The sequence below is a fragment of the Dipodomys spectabilis genome, unplaced genomic scaffold, assembly GCF_019054845.1.
Source record: "Dipodomys spectabilis isolate Male_0828 unplaced genomic scaffold, ASM1905484v1 ptg000051l, whole genome shotgun sequence".
In the NCBI taxonomy this organism is placed as follows: domain Eukaryota; kingdom Metazoa; phylum Chordata; class Mammalia; order Rodentia; family Heteromyidae; genus Dipodomys; species Dipodomys spectabilis.
The window spans coordinates 8,749,478-8,770,565 of record NW_024870728.1 but is presented as its reverse complement, the minus strand read 5'-3'; the positions used below and the strand labels follow the sequence as shown (position 1 = coordinate 8,770,565).

General features: G+C 43.7%; 1 protein-coding gene across 1 annotated transcript in view; it reads left to right on the top strand.

Annotated features, from left to right (window-relative positions):
- Positions 1-21,088, top strand: part of Sgpp2 (sphingosine-1-phosphate phosphatase 2) — an 85,944-nt gene that overhangs the window by 17,086 nt on the left and 47,770 nt on the right. The window contains exon 3 of the mRNA XM_042679124.1: positions 3,581-3,586. Within this exon, the coding sequence (XP_042535058.1) occupies positions 3,581-3,586 (6 nt within the window). The remainder of the gene's footprint in view (positions 1-3,580; positions 3,587-21,088) is intronic.

The following is a 21,088-nucleotide window of genomic DNA, read 5'->3' as shown; positions in this document are numbered from 1 at the left end:
TCCTCAGACCTCAGCCTCCTGAGAAGCTAGGATACAGGTATGAGCTACCAGTGCCAAACTTCAGAATGCAGTTATTATTTAATGGGAACCTATTAATTTGGGGAGTTCTAAAAATTTGGCGACTTTTTTACCTTAATATGATTTCCCTCTTATTTAGTTTATAAGCATATGTCACACATATCTACCATGTATGGCAACTCATTTTTTTAAAAGAATGATTAAATTCACATCACAGTGAGCACAGAGGGCTGTAGGCCACGGTTCTGCATGCAGTGCTTGGCTGAGACTTCTATTCTCCAAGGTCACCTTGATGCATTGGTCCTATCGCAAAGGGAGCCTAACCATCTGCTCAAGCTCAGATGTGGTTGTCAGAGGCAGAATTCCTCTTTTAAAATGAGAACCTCTCTGTTGCTACTTGAAGATCAAAAGTAATCCAATGCTGTTCATTGTTTTATGTGCTTCAGCCTAAAAAAAAATCACTCACCCTCTGAAGAAAAATAAGAATATAAAATATAAACCAGGTTGTCGCCTACGTTATTGGAATTTTCTGCCTTTTCTCAGAGGATGAAACACTCACTTCCTGTCCTAAGCACCTGAGTTATCTACTAGCCAGCATGCCTGGCAGATGGGCGTGACTTCAGCAAAGGCCTGAACAGCTCCTATCACTCCTCGGCACCCAGAGCCTTGCATGCTCTGCCCTTCCCGAGACTAACAGTGTCAGCATCCATGAAGCTCTTCTAACAGCGGCAGAAACAGCTACGGAGACTTCTCCAAGACATCATCTTTCTCTTTTTGTCCCTCCCCATCTTCCACTTAATTACAGCTACGGTTCCTACAAATATCATTAGTCTGGAATTATTGACCCATGGCTGAGAGAGAATACAATAACTGCTATCCACAGGAAGGCTGGCTGGGAGATTCCTGCTGTGGGGGCAGGAAGGGTTTTCGTTCCACCAGACCCACAACTACCATGACTCAGGTAGAAATCAGATTTCTCATCGATGGTACCATTTCCTTAAGAGATTAGGCAAGGCTTTGTAATGCTCAAGGGGGAAAAAAAGACATGAAAGGAAACTTACTATTCTCTCTGACTTTCCTATTTGTTCTAGATCTCAAAGCTCCCGGGTTGAAAAGTATTTCTTTAGGCCTGAGAGTTCTCTACATACACTGGGGCAGGAGGGGCGAGGGAAGTGTCTTCCTTCCATCCTGACTTCCTTCCTTTCTTCTTTTCCTTCTTCCTTCCTTCCTCCTCTCTCACTCCCTTCTTCCTTCCCTTCTCCCCCTCCCCCTTCTTGTCCTTCCCTCCTTTCCTTCCTTCCTCCTTTGTTGGTTCATTTGTTCATTCCTTCCTTCCTCCCTCCATCCTCCTTCTTTCCTTGTTCCTCCTCCTTTTTTCTCTTTCTTCCTTCTTTCCTTCCTTACTGCTTTCCTTTCTCAGTACATGGGAGTGTGAAGCAAGAGAATTGAAAGCTGAAGGTGAACTGTGGGAACGACAGAAAAAAAAGGAAAAGGAGGAGGAAGCTATGAGTTGCAAACACACACACACACACACACACACACACACACACACACACACACACACACACACACACACACACACACACACCAAAGTCACACTGTAAGAAACCATGGTACCAGTAGCAAAGTAAGGAAAGGCACAATCAAAGTCTGCCGTTAAGAGCATTAAATAGAGCTTTCTAGGAAGATGGTCTTTGCGTGAGTCCTGCATCCAGCTATCCAGATAGGTGGCCACTGGCCACATGTGGCTGTTGAGCCCTTGAAATGTGACCAATACAACAAAGGAACTGGGTTTCCTTTTTTTATTATTGAATTAAACTTGAAGTTAGTCTCATATGGCCACCATATTGGACACCACAGCATGTGGCAATTTCTAAATTCCAGTCTTATCTGAGATCCTTTTCCCTATCTTCCCTGTCAACTCAGTCTCAAAAATGATTGAAATTTTGAGGCATATGCTATACAAATTGTTGTATTTAAATTTAATCCTCACTACAAAGTAAAAGCTGGAGATTTCCCACAAGGAACCCAGATGACACAATGCATGAGGGATGGGATGGCATGTTCTGGAAATATGTGTGACTTAGCTCCGGTCCTGAGTGGCATCTGGCTGCTCCTGAGTGGACAGACAAGTTGTGAGCTTGGCCACAGCTAATGCAGCTCACAAATAGCTAAAAATCTCCAAAGCAGACTATTCGGATAGTGAAGGAGAGAAAGAGAAGGAGAGAGGGAAAGAAGAAGAAATGGAGGGAGGGAGAGGGAGAAAGAGAGAGAGAACACGCACAAGAGTAAGATGGCGTCTTCTGTCCAAGTTATGGGTCACACATGACAATAAGAACAGAATTGCCCCGTCTGGATTCTGTCACCAAATTATTAGTTAAGAAGAATCAAAGAACCATGAAAGACTCTTTCAACTCTCACGGTGAAACTCTCCCCTCTCCTCAAAGCACCATTTAAGCTGCTTCTGTTATTAAAGAAACAGTCTCCAGAGACCTACTTTTTTTTTTTCTAGTGGATTTGCTTTTCCGTCCTTTAGAAGAATAAAAGTAGCCCAGGCGGAGCCTTAAACTATATTAAATGTTGTAAAATATTCAATGTTTTTATTTCATTGTTCTGTATTTCCTGTTTTATTTTATTTTTTTAACTACCATGTTTTGTAAATGGAAGGCCTACATGAAGAGAAACACATGTCAAATGCTTCTTACCCTAAAATTTCTTATGCTTTTTTGGAACAAAAACAAATCCTTGGTATTTATTATGTATGAAGTTATGAAAAGAAGAGATGGTTGTAAATGAATAATTTATATTTACCTATAAAATATAGCATGTTGAGACAACCAAAAATACTTGCTGCTTGATCCAGAGGGAAAAAGCACTTAGGCTGACTCAGAAATTGCAGGATTTGGAGCAAGTACACAGTGTAGACTAAGTCTTGACCCTAGGTCAAAATATTTTAGTTCCTTGTTACATTGATAATCGGTGACTATAATAATGTACTGTGGCTTTCTACCATGATATATCTATCTCAATATCTATATCTAGATATATCTATATCTAGATATATCTATAGCTATAGATATATCTATATAGTTACTCTATCTAGAAATACCTATATAGATCTATATCTAGATCTGTATCTATAGATATATTCAGAGAGGTAGAATAAATCTAGGTCTAGAAGTAAATATAAAATATAACATCATATCATCTGGAAATCTAAGTTCCAATTTGGAATTCTCAGCACACAGAGCCTTGGAATTGGATGCTGCTAGTTGGTCCTGAGAGAGCTTCATTTCTTGTTTTAGGAGTCAATGCCCATGTCAATGCCTTCTTGTGGAAGCAAACGTAGCTTCTCAACATTATCTATAAATCAACCCAGACTGGAATGACAGAGCCGTCACTGATCAGTTACCTTTTTAAGTTCTGCTTCTTATGTCTGGTGCACATTGTAATCCCAGCTTTTAGGAGACCAAGACTTGGAGGATCAAGATTTTGAGGATATCCAGAGTCCTCAAAAGAAACAAACAAAAAGATAGGGTTCTGCAGGTGGTCTCTTTTGTAGCCAGAAGTTTTCAATTTGTGCTGGAACACCCATAGTGGCTCATGCCTGTAATCCTGGTTACTCAGGAGACTGAGCTGGGAATGATTATGATTCAAGGTCAGCTCAAGCAGAAAGTCCTAAGCATAAGCCTGCTTATGATGGCACATGTCTGTTACCCCAGCTACATGGGAAGCAGGCATGGAGAGAGCGTTGTCTAGGCTAGCCTAGACAAGAAAGGAGACCCCATTAAAGAAAATAACAAAAGCAGAAACAGCAGGGCTGTGACTCAAGTGGTAAGCCTTCTGCCTAGCAAGCACGAGGCCCTGAGTTCAAAACGCATTACTACTGAAAAGAAACAAGGAAGGAAGGGAAGAGACAGAAAGAAGGAAAAAGAAAGATTTTTAGCTGGTATTTCTGAGACCTTTCCTTTTCAGTGTGACCTGTTGAAAAGGTTGTGTATTCATGGAGTTGTTCCACCATTACTACAACCAATTTTGGAACAGCTTCCTTACCTCCAGAGCTATCTGCCGCCACAGTCACTACCTTCATCCAGTCTCTGAGGATCTGCCTCCATGCCACTGAGAGCTTCTGTATTTCCTTCCTTCCTTCCTTCCTTCCTTCCTTCCTTCCTTCCTTCCTTCCTTCCTTCCTTCCTTCCTCACTCCCCTTCTCTCTTTCCTCCTCTCTTTCTCTACCTCCCTTCCTCCCTCCCTCTCTCTCTCTTTCTTTCTTTTTCTTTGAATTTCTTTTTTTTTTGTTTGGCCCATTGTAGGGCTTGAACTCAAGGTAGCACTCTACCACTTGAGCCACAGCGCCACTTCCAGCTTTTTCTGTTTATGTGGTGCTGAGGAATCCAACCCAGGACCTCATGCATGCGAGGCAAGTGCTCTACCACTGAGCCACCTTCCCAGCCGCCTTCCTTCCTTCCTTCCTTCCTTCCTTCCTTCCTTCCTTCCTTCCTTCCTTCCTTCCCTCCTTTCTTTCTCTTTTTTCTTTTTCTTTCTTTCTTTCTTTCTTTGTTTTCTCTCTTTCTTTGTTTTCTCCCTCTCTTTCTTTCTTTCTTTCTTTCTTTCTTTCGTTGTGAGGCTTGAACCCAGGATTTGGGCACTGTCCCTGAACTTTTGTGATCAAGGCTATCTCTCTACCACTTTGAACTTGACCATAGGTCAACTTCTGGCTTTTTGGTGGTTAATTGGAGATAAGCATCTCACATACCTTCCTGCCCAGGCTGGCTTTGAACCATGATCTTCATACCTCAGCCTTCTGAGTAGCTAGGATTCTAAGCATGAGCCACGGGTGCCTCAAAAGGTTCTGCATGGTTAAAGTAGCTCCCCTGGCACCGGAGGTGTGGCCTCATGGTAGAAACCTCACCTAGTGTGCATCAGACCCAGGGGTGGAGCCTCAGCACTGCAAAAACTAAAGATGAAAACAAAAACAAAAGAAGCTGCTTGGTGGTACCAATGGCTCACACCCATAATCCTAACCACTCAGGTGGCTGAGGTGGGAGGATCACAGTTCAAAGCCAGCCCAGACAGGAGGAAAAAAAGATCCATAAGTCTTCAACTCCAATTAACTAGTTAAAAAAAAAGCTGGGCTGGAACTGTGGCTCAGGAGATAGGGCACCAGCTCTGATTTAAAAAGCTCAGCAAGAATTTGGGGCACTGAGTTCAAGTTCCAGAAATGACACTGATTGATTAATTAATTAAGGCAGCTCCTGTGTGTATGTGCACATTCCCGGCATAGGGAAGCCTTGCTTTCATGGTCCCCTGAACAGACATCAGGGAGATCACATTCAGCCCTCTCATACTGTGCAGGGGAGTCACTGGAGGGAGCCACTAGTTCATTCCCACAGACACCCCAGATCTGGGTGGAGCTAGAGGCTCTGACTTTCTAAGTGATGCCCACAAACAGCACTTCAGAGAGCCAGCATGTAGATGAAGATGAAAAATCCGTGCCTTACCCAGAGCAGCTGTTTCAGACAGACTGCCAAGGAGATGTAGAACTGGCTCATGTGGCAAACTTCCACCATGGCATAGAATTGAGCTCTGTGTGTGTGTGTGTGTGTGTGTGTGTGAGAGAGAGAGAGAGAGAGAGAGAGAGAGAGAGTGTGTGTTGGGGAGTGAGTGGGGGCTTTGTGGAGTTGTTCCCAGCAGGAAAAGAGGGCTGTACAAGCTCCAAACATTCTTTCTCACCCTCCTGGTTCTCCACATGACCTTCCTGCTCTGTGGCCATCCTCCTCTAAGCAGATATACCACAGCTAGTTCATGGTGGCCTGGCTTGCGCGCTTACCAAGGCTGCAAAGCCACGTTTCTCTGACCAGCTCTGACACATCAGGGTCATCGGTTCAGGTCACCTAGGGCTTGCTGGAAAGGAGAACCGCATTCCCCAGGCGGTGAGCTCCTGAGCTGTGCTTCAGGGGTGGGGGCCGCAGCCCCGGCCTGCGGAGGAGGCGTGGGGGGCGCTGGGTGCTGAGCGCCCAGGCCTGTGGGTGGGAGCCAGCCTGCGGCCCTCGGTGGTCGTCTGTCCGTGAAGGGAGATTCACTTTCCCTGCGTTTCATCAGATTGTTTTTGTTTCTGTGGTTTCTTGCTAAATAACTGTATCATCAGATCCCACATGTCAAAGCCAAGGCCGGGCAGGGAAACCAGCCGCGCTGGCCTTCCAGGATGGCCCTGGAGGCTTCCTGTGCTCCCAGCTTTTACCCCGCGTGGAAGAAGCAAGGCCAGGCTCGGCCACTGGCCTGTGGGCGGCGGAGGCCATGTGCTGGGTCACACCTGGAGAAGGAGACATAGGAAGGGGTTGAACTTCAGGACCTTCTGCCAGCTTTGCTGCCCACATCTGCCCTTATCAACACCTCACACATCTGTCTTCTGGCCATGTTGGGTCCTGAGGGCACTGTGCCATCCATGCCCTTCCATGGAGGACATGGCTTTCCCTCCCTGCTAGGGGAGATTGTGGACAGTCCTCTGTCTCCGCTCACTGATCGTCATGGAACAAGCCCATCTCCAAGTCATTATTTCTTCCAAAGCCAGTCTCTGACCATAGAACCCCTGAAGCATTTGCAAGGCAGGGAAGAAGGTAAGATGGATGTGGTAATCCCAACATTATCTAATGTTAGAGGTAGGAGGATCGTGAGTTTGAGGCCAGCTTGGGCTACATAGTGAGAAGAGGAGGAGAAGGAAGGAAAAGGTAGAGAAGGAGGGAAGAAGGGAGAAAAGAAGGAAGGAAAGGAAGAAGGGAGGGAGGGACTTCAGGTCCTTGGGAAAATTCAAGCAGTTGATCAGAGAGGAAACTGTTGGTCCCCATGCTTACCTAGTGAGGTGAAATGGAGCTGGAGCCATGGGGGAAGTCAGGCCCATGGGAGCGGGGACCCCATGCAACCCAGCAAATGAGGTCTGGGAATTTAAGTAGAAAGTTTCTTAGGTGACCAGATACATACAGGGGACTTTTTTTTAAATGCTGGTCCTGGGGCTTGAACTCAGCTCGGTCTGGGCACTACCTGAACTTCTTTTGCTCCAATTAGTGCTCGACTACTTGATCTACAGCACCATTCTTGGCTTTTTCTGAGTAGCTTATTGGAGATAAGAGCCTCATGGACTTCCCTGCCCACACTGGCTTGAACCAGGATCCTCATTTTTGAGCCTCCTGAGTAGCTAGGATTATAGGCGTGAGCCAGCAGCTTCCACCTACTTCGTCATTATCCCTGTCAGCAGTGAATGTAGCAAAAGCTGAATTAAAAATGTAAGTGTCAAGGTTGGCCAACACCATGATATGAAGTAGGGAAATGCTCAAAATGTAATAAGTAATACAACAACATTTAAGAATCAGAACAATCACAATTTTGCTAGAATATACTCTTAACACTTGCTCTGTGGGAATGGGGGAGGGGCAGAAGAAAAACATAGGAATGGGACAACAGATTTAGGGTTTGTTTTTATTATAATTTAATATAATTTCTCATGGAGAAATGTGTTAATAAAAAGGTAGCAATTAATCAGACATCGGGGGGAAATGTGATATATAAAACAAAGCCCCACACTTTAACTCAAAATATAAAGTTAAAAAATTTCTGGGCGGGGGCGGGAGGGAGGAATGGGAGAAAATGGGGGAGGGGGTAACAGTCTTCAAAAGGAAATATACTCATTGCTTATGTAACTAACCCCTCTGTGCATTACTTTTACTATATATATATATGTGTGTGTGTGTGTGTGTGTGTGTGTGTGTATGTGTGTGTGTATATATATATATATATATATATATATATATATATATATATATGGGAAACACAGAACTTTAAAAAATGTATTGCAAAGATGATGTACTGAGGGGTTACAGGTACATAAGGGAGATTAAAAAATGCATTTCTTTTTGAACAGGGTTACCTTCCTCACCCATTTTCTCCCACTTCCCCTGGCCCCTGCCTCCCGCTGCAAGGTGTGTCTAGTGAGTATCACTGTTGCATTGGTTCAGCCTTTGTCCCACTGTTTCTAGGATTCCCTTCCCTTCCCCAAATCAGATAAACTTACCTACAAGACAAAGGGTACAGAAATCAAAAACAGTGTCAACAGAAATAGACCCAAGGGGGGAAAAAGAAAAAAGGAATTACTACAAACAGTACACAAAAGAAAAACCTCTTGGTTGCATTTCTGGGGGTTCATTTCTATAAGCATAATTATATGTTATGCATATGATATTATATGGTATATGCATATGATAATATGCACAAAGCTAGCTCTTGAACCATTGTGATTCTCTGCTAAGAATATCACAGACATATTCTAGCTATTACAAATGAGGGAAATCATGCAGTCTGTTTCTTTCATATATATATATGAAGCATGTATATATATATACTTCACTATATATGTATATATATATACATATATTTCACAAAAACTAGAAAATCAGAGGGCCACTCTGGGTCGGTGGGTGTAACACAGGCCCAATCCAACACAGCTTTCATGTCAGTGTTCTTCCAATTTCAAAGCTCTTCCTGAGTTTATTTTTGTGACAAGTGGCTATCAACTTCCTTAGACAAAGCCTTCCAGAGGAGCTACAGTTTAAAAATGTGACGGAAATCGCTGGAATGTCCCAAGTTTTTGTAGACACATGGAGAAACCTCATGGGAAACAAGATACCCTCCCCTTCCATCAAGACTCCCCCCCTTCCAGCCCACCCCTACCTGGGGTGGAAGCCCAGTGCCCACTTAATGGCAGTCACCCCCCCACCCCCTACACCCTCACTCCACCCCCCCCCCCATGGATGGAGGAGGGGGGATGGGTCCCAAGCATTGCCCTGGCCTGGCTGGCTCCTCTGGGGAAGTAGAGGGCTGGATTTAAGGAAAGAAAGGGGCCTAGAAAGGCACCCCAACCTGCTTCTCCACAGCACATGCCTTCACCCAGGATAGACTTGGGTAAAGAAATTGCCAAAATCCTGCACCCTTTAGCCCCAATAAAGAAGAAAACAGAAAAAGTCCTCAGATAAAACCTTCTTGAAGTCAGTAGCAAATTAGTTAGGCCTCAGGTCTATGTTTATTTAAATGGTTGCTTTAAACAAATATCTTTGCATGTAAAAGATTACCAAGGAAAGCCCCTTCCGTCTGCCTACATAACGGCCTTACAATTTGATGGTATCTTTTCAAACTTTAGAGAATGCTTTTGGATTTTGAAGCTTAGTTTGGTGGTGTAGGAGACGGAGGGAGGAGGAGCATGAGTTCAAGGCCAGCCTGAGCTACGTAGCCAGACCCAGTCTGGAAAGAGAAAGGGGAGGGGAGGGGAAGAAGGGGAGAAACTCAAAGCAAATGTCTGGAGGACTGAGGTGTAGCTCAATGACAGGGCATTCTTGCCTTAGCATTCTGCAAGTCCTCGGCTTAATCCCCTGCATGGGGTAGGGGAATTCATTTAAGGGAATCGCCCTGAGTTAGGGACAGTGCTCTTCAGTGAGAAGCGGCTGAGCCAGCTCTGACTTCTGCGTTCTGTGGGTGTGCTTGGAGACTGGGTGGGGGAATGAGGTGGAATTCCTGGATTAGAACTAATGAACCCAAGTTTATAAGATTCCCTCTTGAACATCATATAGCTCTTCCAAATGTCATTTTGATAAGTTAATATAAATGAATCAGAAACATCTGGGGCAAAAAATCCCCACTGAACACACAAGGGCTTAACAATTAAATGGAAGAATGTTTGGCACAATGTGTTTTGGGTTTGAGCAGATCCAAAATGTTTTTGAAAACTAGTTCAGTTCCTAAGACATTTGGGGAATTTGAAGAGCAGCTGTCTCTCTCTTTCTCTCTCTCTCTCTCTCTCTCTCTCTCTCTCTCTCTCTCTCTTTCTCTCTCTCTCTCTCTCTCTCTCCCTCTCCCTCTCCCTCTCCCTTTCCCTCTTCCTCTTCCTCCCTTTAAAATGGCACTGGTTATTTCTGTTCTGTGTGTCTTCTCCTGCAGCCCTTGTGTGTGAAGGGAATTCTCCATCTGAGACCCATGCCCAGCTCATCTCCCACCCTCCCCCTGCCCTGCCCTGCCCTTCCACTTCCTAAGCAAATACAGGGTGTTTTAGACACAAGCTTTAAAAACAGCAGTAAATCCGTAGTTCAGCCATTCTCAAGACCCATTTCTAGGTTCAGATGGAACTCGATTCTAGAGTCTAGGCTAACCTGAATCACTCTCTCAGGATGTTAAGAATTTCCCAATTGGTAGTGCTCCTCCATTCTTCCTAATGGCACCCAACCTAAGTGCAGGCCCTTGAGGAAGAGAGAGAGAGAGAGAGAGAGAGAGAGAGAGAGAGAGAGAGAGAGAGAGAGAGAAGACATCAGATGTTCAGAGGAGGCTGAGATCAGAAGAAAACACACTCACGTTGTATGAAACACTGGAACTCACACCCCACTGTCCAAACAGGCCAGACTGGGCTCAAACTAGGCCCCTCCAACCTTCCTTCAATTTTTGGATTTCCCCCCTCCCCCTCCTCCTCCCCAGGGATCCTGACAAATGGCAATGAAGCAGATGAAAGTAATTAGTGTGCAGTTCCCTTTCAAGCTTTTATTGGAAGAAGTTGTCCTTCTATTTTATTGACTTTCAGTCTCGCCATCCTGAAATTTTAATCACCCCAACTGGGAGCAGACATTGGTTGGGTTGCCTGACTTGTAATTCTAGCTGGACTCAAAGATGAAAGAGGAAACCTTTACACATTTCTCGTTCCTTCTACTTTCCCCTCTGAGGGACACTGTCAATCTTGCTTAGTAATTACTATTCAATTTTCTTCATAGGTTGGAAAGTCTCCATCCCCTAATCTTTAAAAAAAAAAGTAATTAAAAGTGAAAGGAGCATATAAGTAAATATGTTTATTCCATATGCCTGCCTCATGGTAGCACTGATGTGTCTGTCTCAGTGGCTTTGTGTGTGTGTGTGTGTGTGTGTGTGTGTGTGTTGCACGCCAGTACTAGGGCTTGAACTCAGAGTCTAGGTGCAGTCCCTGAGCTTCTTTTGCTCAAAGCTAGTGCTCTACCACTTGAGCTACAGTGATACTTCTGGCTTTTTCTGAGTAGTTTATCAGAGATAAGAGAGTCCCACACTTGGGCTGGGAAGGTGACTCAGTGGTAGAGCGCTTGCCTTGCATGCATGAGGCCCTGGGTTCCATTCCTCAGCACCACAGAAGCAAAAAGAAAAAAAGCCGGAAGTGGCACTGTGGCTCAAGTGGTAGAGCGCTAGCCTTGAGCTGAAGAGCTGAGGGACAGCGCCGAGGCCCAGAGTTCAGGCCCCACAACCGGATCCAAAAAAAAAAAAGAGAGTGACTTTGCCTGCCCAGGATAGCTTCAAACTCTGATCCTGCTGCACATCTCAGCCTCCTGAGCAGATAGGATTACAGGCATGAGCCGCCAGCCTCCCCCACCCCCACCTGCCTTCCCAATGGCTTTTAAGTCCAGAATGGCTAATGCTATTTCTCCATTGAATGTATTATTTTTTAATTTGTTTACTTTTTCTAGTCCTAGAGCTTAAACTCAGGTTTCATTCTTAAAATGCTATATACCATTGAGGTATATCTTCAGTCCTTACCATCAAATATTAAAAATAAAGTAAAATCTAGGTAATGGTAGTTCATATCTGTTATCCTAAGCTACTCACGAGGCTGAGATCTGAAGATGAAGGCTAAAAGCCAATCCAGGCTGATATATGTGAAAGACTCTTACCTTCACTCAACCAGCAAAAAACTTGGAAGTGGAAGTGTAGCTCAAGTGGGAATGTGCCAGCTTTGAGTAAAAAAAAAAAAAGAATTAAAGCAGGAGTTGATTCTACTTCTTCTGAACCAAAATTTGCTTTTATCTCATCAAAGTTGAGTCAGTCATACTCTGTGTGTGTGTGTGTGCTATTATTGGGGTCTGGACATTGCTCCTTTGCTTTTTTTTCTTTTTTCTTAAAGCTGGTCCTCTATCATTTGATCCACAGCTCCATTTCTAGTTTTTGGGTGGCTAATTGGAGATGATTCACAAAATCTTTCCTGCCTGGACTGGCTTTGAAATGTTAGCCTCAGATCTGAACCTGGAATTCTCAGATCTCAATAGCTAGGATTACAGGTGTGCACCACCAGCACCCAGCAGGTTATAACCTTTGTAAAGTCCTGCAGTGAGCTCATGTACTGCCCTGCCTCCATCTTCCGGCTTGGCTTGGTCGAGCTCCTGCACCAAACTTTATCTCTGTCCTTCCCTTTCATGCCTTCCATGGCCCAGCCCAGAGCTGCTTCCTGCCTGGGACCTTCTGCTAAGAGTTCTGTCTCTGACCTGAGAAGCTAGCAGGGTCAGCTCCTCCTCCTATCCAGGCCTCAACTCACAAGCTAGCTCCTCTTTGGAGCTAGACACAAAAACCTATCAACCGGCCTCATTCTTCTCATAGGACTAAATACAATGATGCATGTATTGTGTATTGTCCAGCTTTCATCACTAAAGTTTAGGGAGTGAATGATGTGTGCAGACACAGCCTCTGTTTGGAAAAGGGTTGCCATTTCATCCTTTGAAATGATGGGCACTATTGGCTTTGCACCTGGCATTTCACCATGGTTTCTTGTAATAGCTTAGAGAGAAGGCTTGTTTCCCAAATACTCCATCTCTGTGGTGACTAAGGGCATGCTAGAAAAGCCAAGCCCTCTCAGAAGGAGATTGGGTCACCAAAGAGTTATAAAGTGTATCTTCTGTTAGAAGAGAGATCAGATCCCTCAGACAGGCTCTTCCTGATCTCTAGGTTATAGATGAGAAATTCTAGCTAAAGACATACAGGCTATGAGAGTCATTCGATCCATCGAAGTAATGTTTTTGTCCTTAGTCTCCTGTCTTTGGGGACACCCCTCTGTTCTTTGCCAAGAAGCCCATGTCCCTAGGGTATCAATCAATTCCAAATACCTGTCTTCTCCCATAATTCAAAACACCTGAAGATCCCCCCTTTCAAGAGCTCTTGAGCCAGCATGTGTCTGCAGATCAACATGGGGAGCTGAGGTGGGAATGAGGGTTTTCCGGGCAGAGGCTTAGGTTGAAAGTATATTGCCTATCATTACATGTATCTAAAAATGGCATTTGAATTTCCCAGCCAAGCTGGGTTTCATCAAGTACAGAATTTCCAGGATCCTTGGCCTTCATGTGAAACTCTTCTCTTAGGTTTCATTCTCCCTTTATAAATGTAAAAGTAAGCACGGCCCTCAATGTGGTAGAGACCATAATGACAGATGTTTTCTCCAGCAGAGGTCCGACAGCATTGTTTCTGAGCCAGACTTCCACAAAAGCACCGCCCCCCCCCCCCAACACATGCCCCATTTTCTTTTTAGGGAAATGAGGTTTGTTTTTCTGTCTCACCATGTCCTAAGAGGGTAGGAATGCTTTGCAAACTTCATGACTGCTTCTTCACTCATTTTGCATCTGTCATCCAGCAATGTATGTAAACCTCTCCCAAATCAAGGCCAGGAGCTCCAGGATGGCTTACGTTTTCCTGCTAATTAGGGAAGCATTTGATCAGACTACTTGAGTTGGGCATACATTGTTTACCCTCATCCCTTTGATACCTTCTGTGATCCATGCTCAGTTCCTTGGGGCTGGAGGTCCCTGCCCAACCTTATAGACCAACTCTGGTTTGTCACCAGCATTTTTTCTGTTGCTTTGGGTGCCGTATCTTATTGCTTTAACCCTAGCCAGGCCTTCTTCTAACACCGAGGATGAAATTGGAGAGCTTTGTACCATTTTTTTTGTTTTCTAAACATTCCTTACTACTCAAAGTGAGGCCATGGGCCATCAGTGGGGCAGTGCGTGGGATATGGGAGTTCCTTAGAATTATTTAGTGCAGTTACCCTAGGCCCACAGCATACAAATCTATACTTTATAGCAAGATCCTCGGGTGAATCAGAACAGTGGGAAGCACTTTTCAGACTTTCTCAGTGCTACCACCATCATCGTTTTCACTATTATCATGATCATCTTCATGACCACCACCACCACCACCACCATCATCACCATCATCCACCACCACCACCACCACCACCACCATCATCATCATCATCATCATCATCATCATCATCATCATCATCATTGGCTAGGTTATGCAGGAATTTCTTTGCCAGGCTTCAGTGTTGAGTTCCTGGCACACACCACTGGCACTATCTCACTCAACACTCCCTCCTCCACCCCAATATGTATATACTGTTACTGTTCCCATTTAGTGGGGAAATGGGGGCTCAGAGACCTCATGTAATGAGTGTGAAATCTTTTCAGTAATAAGAAGTAAGACAGCTCAGCTTCGGTCTGAGATACTTGACCTCCCGTACTCTGTGCCTACCCACCTGGGTCTGTGGTCTGCCTTCCCCCAGGACTCTGCTCTTTTCTCCTGGTCAGACCACTCTGTATCTATTCGGTTCCCTCCCATTCATCTGAGGAAAATAAACTCCTCTAAAGCTAACCTGTAAAATAAAAGTAACAGGATGCCATTGCTTTGGATGAGGCTCCTGCTGTAACCTCCAATAGACAAGACTAAAAATAAACAGGAATCACTCGCCCTAAGGAGCCACTGAAACTGTTCTACGTATCTGGTAGAAATCAGAGGGACCAGTGACATTTCTCAAACAGACAAGTTTCAACTGGCATGGTAATGAATTTCCCTCTGTCCTCATGCAAAACACTGTAATCTGGAAGTACATGCTAACTAGAAGGACATGCTTTGTGTTAACTAAGCAGTGGGTCTGCTAGTGCTGTCTTCCTGCCTCAGCTGTACAAGAAAAGTAACTTTGGAATGACCAATCCACTTTTGGATTTTGTGTCTGCTTTTCTGAGCCTCTTCTTTCTGTAAAACCAACCTCTTCTACCCTGCCAGTCCCAACACTCATTCTATTTGATGGAACAAAGCCTTGCCTGATCTTAGAATAAAAAAATATGGATAATGTAAAGCCAATTAAGACCTTTACATTGTAACTTTGTCCTTTGACAAACATTGTGAAGGGTACACTGCAGGTGGTATTTTATGTCACAGGTCTTTGGGCTTCATGACACTTTTTAATAAGTCTGAGTCGATTTCATCCCTTGCGGCCTTAGATTTCATCATTTCCACCTTTCATTAAAGTGGACTGCCTGGAGTAGACATCACCATCCTCCTTCCGGCTTGGTTAAGGTAGTGGAGTATCTTGAACTTGACCTTTGGAAGCCAATTTAACATTTGTAGCTCTACAGTGAACAACACAACCAAAGAGAAGTAACATGAGCTCCTCTTGACTTTGGTCCAGCATTTGTCAAGTCGCTGAACAATGTCAAGGTTGTATAACTCTAGCTTTAGTTCTCAAGGTCAAAGGTTAATTACAGGAAGGTGATATCTGAGTCCTGTAGAGATTAAGATCAGTTGTTTTCAGACTGATCACTGGGCTGTACACCCCATGCCCTTCCTGTGGGGAATGGGGAAGGCCTTCCTCCCTTTCAATTAATTAGGACAGACGTTCAGGCTTATATGAATATATAACAGGAGCTTTTTCCTGCTCCCCTCCCCGCTTTTCCCCATTTAAAAAGCAGCCAGCCACGCCTGGTGTTTCATCCTTGTAATCTCAGTCCTGAGAAAGTTGAAGCAGGAGGATCACCAGTTCAAGGCCAGCCTGGGTATATAGTATGAACCCCAATCTCAAAACAACAACAACAATAAACAAAGGAATGGAGGTTGGGATTATAACTCAGTGATAGAGCACTCTCAGAAAATAATCCTACTCCATCCTCTGCAAGCTTTGCAATTGAAGCCTGTGAGGGCCAGAAAGGCACATCCACCTCCCCAAGGTCACACACTGTTTTGGCTAAAAGCTATTTCTTGTATTCCTCCTTTGGGAGCTGAGAGGCTGGGCGGCCTGCCAGGTGTGTGCACTGTCTGGGTTGGCTCTTCTTATCTCCAGTGGTGCTGACCAAGGCACATTTCCTTGGTACCTAGGGCTTCTTCGAGTGTGTTTAGAAAAGAAGCCACTGCTCAGGTGTTCCTGGCAGAGCTGAGTCAAGAAGTTGTTGTCCTCCAAGCACCCAATGGGTCCCTGGCTGTCCTGATGTTTCATACATTGCAAGCTGCAAGTAGCGAGTCTGAACATGCTGCTCCCTGCAGACCAGGTTAGCACTGCTCCAGCTGCTGGCGAAGGCTGTGAAAGGCCTGTTCAGAAGAACCGATGACTACATGAAGAAGACACGATCACAAGCCATCCTATGAAACACTTCTTCAGAAACTTCCAGGAACACGAACCAATAAACAGATACACGAATGAGCATATCAATGAGATTCCGCAGGCTGGAATAATGGCTAGGTGGACAATTTCAATTCCATCCCTTGCTGATCAGACATCTCAGTCATGGCAGATGAATGTCATTCTGTGTTAGAAAATATGAATACCAGGAAACGTTTCATGTATGTATTTAGTTATTTGAACTCCAACTCAAGCTTGCCCAGCTTGTTTGTTCTGCTGGTGCCCTATCACTTGGACCACACCTCCAGCTCTGATTTTTGCTGGTTATTCTATTTATTTTCAGGGAGGGAGTACTTAGGTCTTATTTATTTTTTAGAAAATGATTTTTTTATTATCTCTAAGTGGTTGTACACAGGAGTTGTCCTTCAACAAGCCGTTTATGAATACAATGCATCTAAATGTCTTCCCTTTCAATGTTCTCACACATCCTTCCCCTACCCGCGCCACCCCTTACTTTCCCCCTAATTTTGTAGGGCATGTACTGAATTTTGACTGTATTCTCTCCACCTCTCCCCCTCTGCTTTTTTACTTCCTTTGTCTGTCCCTTTCCTCTTGATCCATCCTACCCCGTTCAAGTACCAGTCTCCTGGTGTTTTTTGCTGAACTCTAATTTTGCCTAAGGAATTACACTGTTTGAGTTCTCCCCTGAAGCTACCCCTACTTCCTTTTGTAAAATTGAATTTAATCTGTTTTATTGTTATCATAAAAGTGATGTACAAAAGAGTTATAGTTACATAAGTCCAGTAACGAGTATGTTTTTTTGTGTGAACAATGGAATCGACTGTATTTCAGTTACTACATTTGCATGCCACCATAAACTAATTCTAGCTTCCACACATGATAGAAAACATGCAACCTTTGTCTGGGCCTCAGTAATTTCACCTAAAATGGAAGGACATGGTTATTTTAAAGATGGAATCTTTCAGAGTCTTTTCTGCCTGGAATGACTTCAAACTTTGATCCTCTGGATCTGAGCCTTCCAAGAAGCAAAAATTATACATAGGTGTGCGCCACCCGTGCCTGGCTCTTTTTTTCTTAATAGAAGAAAATGGCAGAGCAAATCTTTTAAAGTACATGGGTAGGGAAAGGGAATTACAGCATGAAAGTCATAAACAAAAGATGACCCTTGGAACATTGTAAGGGTGGGCTTTCCCATGTGTAGGAAGGGGAAACTGTCTTAGATCCAGGAGAAGAGAGAGGGGAAAGGAGTCGTGAGGAAGATGGAAGTATATAATATATAGATATGTGTGTGTGTGTATATATATATATGTATATATACACATATTCTACACACATACACATACATGTGTATCTATGTAATGCATATATGTATATATGCATGTATATGTGTGTATACATGTATGTGTGTATGTGTATATAATAGCATAGGAAACCAATCAAATACTGTTTGAAAAGAAGGGCCAGGGAGGGGCTTGAGAGAATACATTAGATGGGGTGAACTTGTTCAAAGTATACTGTCTACATCTGCACAATGATCCCAGTGAAACTCTCCTGTACTATTAATATATACTAATTTAAATGCACTAAAAATAAGAGGTGCTCTCCATCCACCTCTAGGTTGAATGCTTCCCTTCTCCTTTACTCAGAAGATGAGTGGCAGGTCCTTGTCTCCCAAGCATGTCCCCTGATACACGGCCCCCAGAACCTGGGCCACCAGCCCCTTGGGTATAGCCAGAGAAGAATGCAGAAGTAGTCCGGGGTCTTCCCTCCCTCTGCTGCTACCCTTCACCTTGCTGCCTTCCCACTCTACCCACTATTTCTATTTCTAATCCCATTTCTTCTCTTTCTAATGTTCCCAGACATGAAATCCTTGCTCTTCCCTAAGCTATATTGACATTTTTTACACTGAAATTTCCTACAGGTGAAACACATTCAGATTCTTTTTTTTTTGAAAAGTCAAGTATGGACAACTTTGCTTGGCTACCTGCAACCCCCAAATAGTTGGTAGTTAATATGGATTCTCTGCCTATTTATATCACATATAGAGAAATTACCTAAGAAATCCTTCGGGTATTCTATATCTATGCTGAGATTTCAAATTTTACTCTTGGCTTTTCTTATGCTCTAGAATAGTTAACTTTTAAAACTACTTCATTCTAGAAAAAATAAGAACAATGTGATTTTTGGATTTGTATCATTCTAGCTCACCCTTGTACTTTGCCCCCTCATAATTCTGAATACAGAATAATTATCATTATAAAAGGACTGTTGAACTAAATTGGAAAAAAAATAGTTCATTCTAGCCAAGTGCTGGTGGCTCACACTGGTAATCCTACTACTCAGGAGGTTGAGATCTGAAGACCATGTTCAAAGACACCCCAGGCAGACAAGTCTGTGAGATTCTTTTCTCCAATTAATCAGCTGGAAGTGGAGCTGTAGCTCAAGTACTAGAGTGCTAGCCTTGACTAGAAAAAAGAGAATGCTTCAGCCCTGAGTTCAAGTCCTAGTATGACACAAAAACAAACCACTTAATTCTATAAAAAAGAGAATTTCTGAGTGATTGTAAAAAGCATATGTAAACATATTTAGTAATATGCAACCCCCAACAAAGTTGGCTGTTATCCTTGATGGCCTTTTTGAGTGTTTACCAGGATGAAGAAGTTGAACTTTGACACAGATAAATTTCCAGAATAGAGAAATTATTGCCACTGAATATTTATAATGACATATGATACTTGGGTACCATAGAATGACACGAGGGCAGGGTCTGACCCTTGTTAGAAGTTGGCAAAATTTTAAACCTCTAAAGCAGAACAGATTTGCACATAAATAAAGTTAACTTACCTTTTTATAAAAAGGGTAAAAAGACCTGGTGCCAGTGACTCATGCCTGTGATCCTAGCTACTCAGGAGGCTGAGATCTGAGGATCATGGTTTGAAGCCAACCCAGGCAGTAAAGTCTATAAGACTCATCTCCAACTAACCACCAAAATGCCAGAAATGAAGTTGTGGCTCCACTGGTAGAGTGCTAGCTTTGGGAAAATGAGCTGAGGGACAGAGCCCCAAAACGCGCATGCGCGTGCGCGCGCGCACGCGCGCGCGCGCGCGCACACACACACACACACACACGCGCGCGCGCGCGCACACACACACACACACACACACACACACACACACACACACACACACTTTCCCCAAATTATATCCTCAGATGCTACTTACCAGGTAAGAGCTTCTATTTTTCCTGACTCTTCTGAATCTTCTTACCACCCAGCATAGATGATAGACCTTAGGCATGAGATGAATCGGGCATTATAAATAAGTGCAGCATTTCCTGAATGCTCTCAGACTTAAAAGACCACAGACTTCAAAAATCCACAACTACAAGAGTGAAATCAAGGTGGTCCTGCAACCATGCGATCTCTTTCCCTCCCTGCCAGCACTGGCACTTTATTTTTATAGTTTATGACTATCCATGACTATCTTCAGTAGCATTAAAATTCCTTTTATAAACCAGATGTGGTAGTTCATGCCTGTAAATCCCCAAGAGTTTGAGGCCAGATTTGCCTACATAGGAAGACCCTGTCTCAAAATAGAAAACTACTTTTCATTTACTAGAGAAACAATAGTTTGGGTTTGTGACTATTTAATATACAATAATGTATGGTGTTTACCATTATTTTAGATTGTCTGCTTATTCCAGTTTTAAATCCCTTGAGTCTTTCTTCCTACCCCCTGCCCATTATCAGAATAATAAGAAGGTAAAAGACAATAGAGCCAGGTGCTGGTGGCTCACACCTTTAATCCTAGCTACTCAGGAGGCTGAGATCTGAGGATCCTGGTTCAAAGCCAGCCTGGGCAGGAAAGTCTGTGAGACTCTTATCCCCAATAAACCACTCAGAAAACTGGAAGTGGCGCTGTGGCTCAAGTGGTGGAGCACTAGACTTGATCTGAAGAGCTGAGGGATAGCGCCCATGCCAGAGTTCAAGCCCCACGACTGACCAAAAGAAAAAAAGACAATAGAAAAAGAGAGTCTGTTTTAACAATGCCCGGCTGTACTTACTTTAAATTCACCTAACGTCTCACACAATCACGGAGTTTACCTTATTGGTCTAATTTAAAAAGATTAATTAGGGCCAAGCTTGGTATAACACACCTGCAATCCCAGCTACTTAGGAGTCAGAAACTTGGAGGATCGAGGTTTGAGGCTAACTTTAGTAATCAAGACTCTTCCTCAATAGAGGTGGGGTATGATTCCATCTGTTTCACAGGTGGAGAAGGAAGGATAACAGTTGAGCCCAGCCCAGGCAAAAGCTCAAGACCCTGCCTGAAAAACGAAAAATAAAACTTAAAGATCTAGGGCATGGCTCAAATTGTATAGCACTTGCCTAGCAAGATGCCGAATTCAGCAAGATGCTGAATTCAGCAAGATGCTGAATTCAAAAACCCCAATACCACCAAAATAGAATAAAAGGTAAACTGAAGTTCAGATGTAAGTGAGATTCTAAAGCCTTTGTTTTAGTGACCGATTGCTGCTCAAATGAAATATCACAATCTCATGGCTAAAAATCACAGAAACATTCTCCTAAGCTCTGAGGATATTCTTGGCTAAAAACAAGGTGTTTGGGTTATATTCCTGTGTTAACTCAAAAATCTGTTTCCTTGCTTTTTCGAGCCTTTCAAGGTCACCTGCATGCCTTGATTCCTGCCCCAGGCTCCCATCCTGAATGTCGGCAGGGCTGCATCTTCAGTTGCTCTGGCTCTGACATACCTGCCTTCTTCCATCTTATAGGGATCCCGGTGATTACACTGAGCTGACACCAGCGATCTAGCTCAGCCGCTCCAT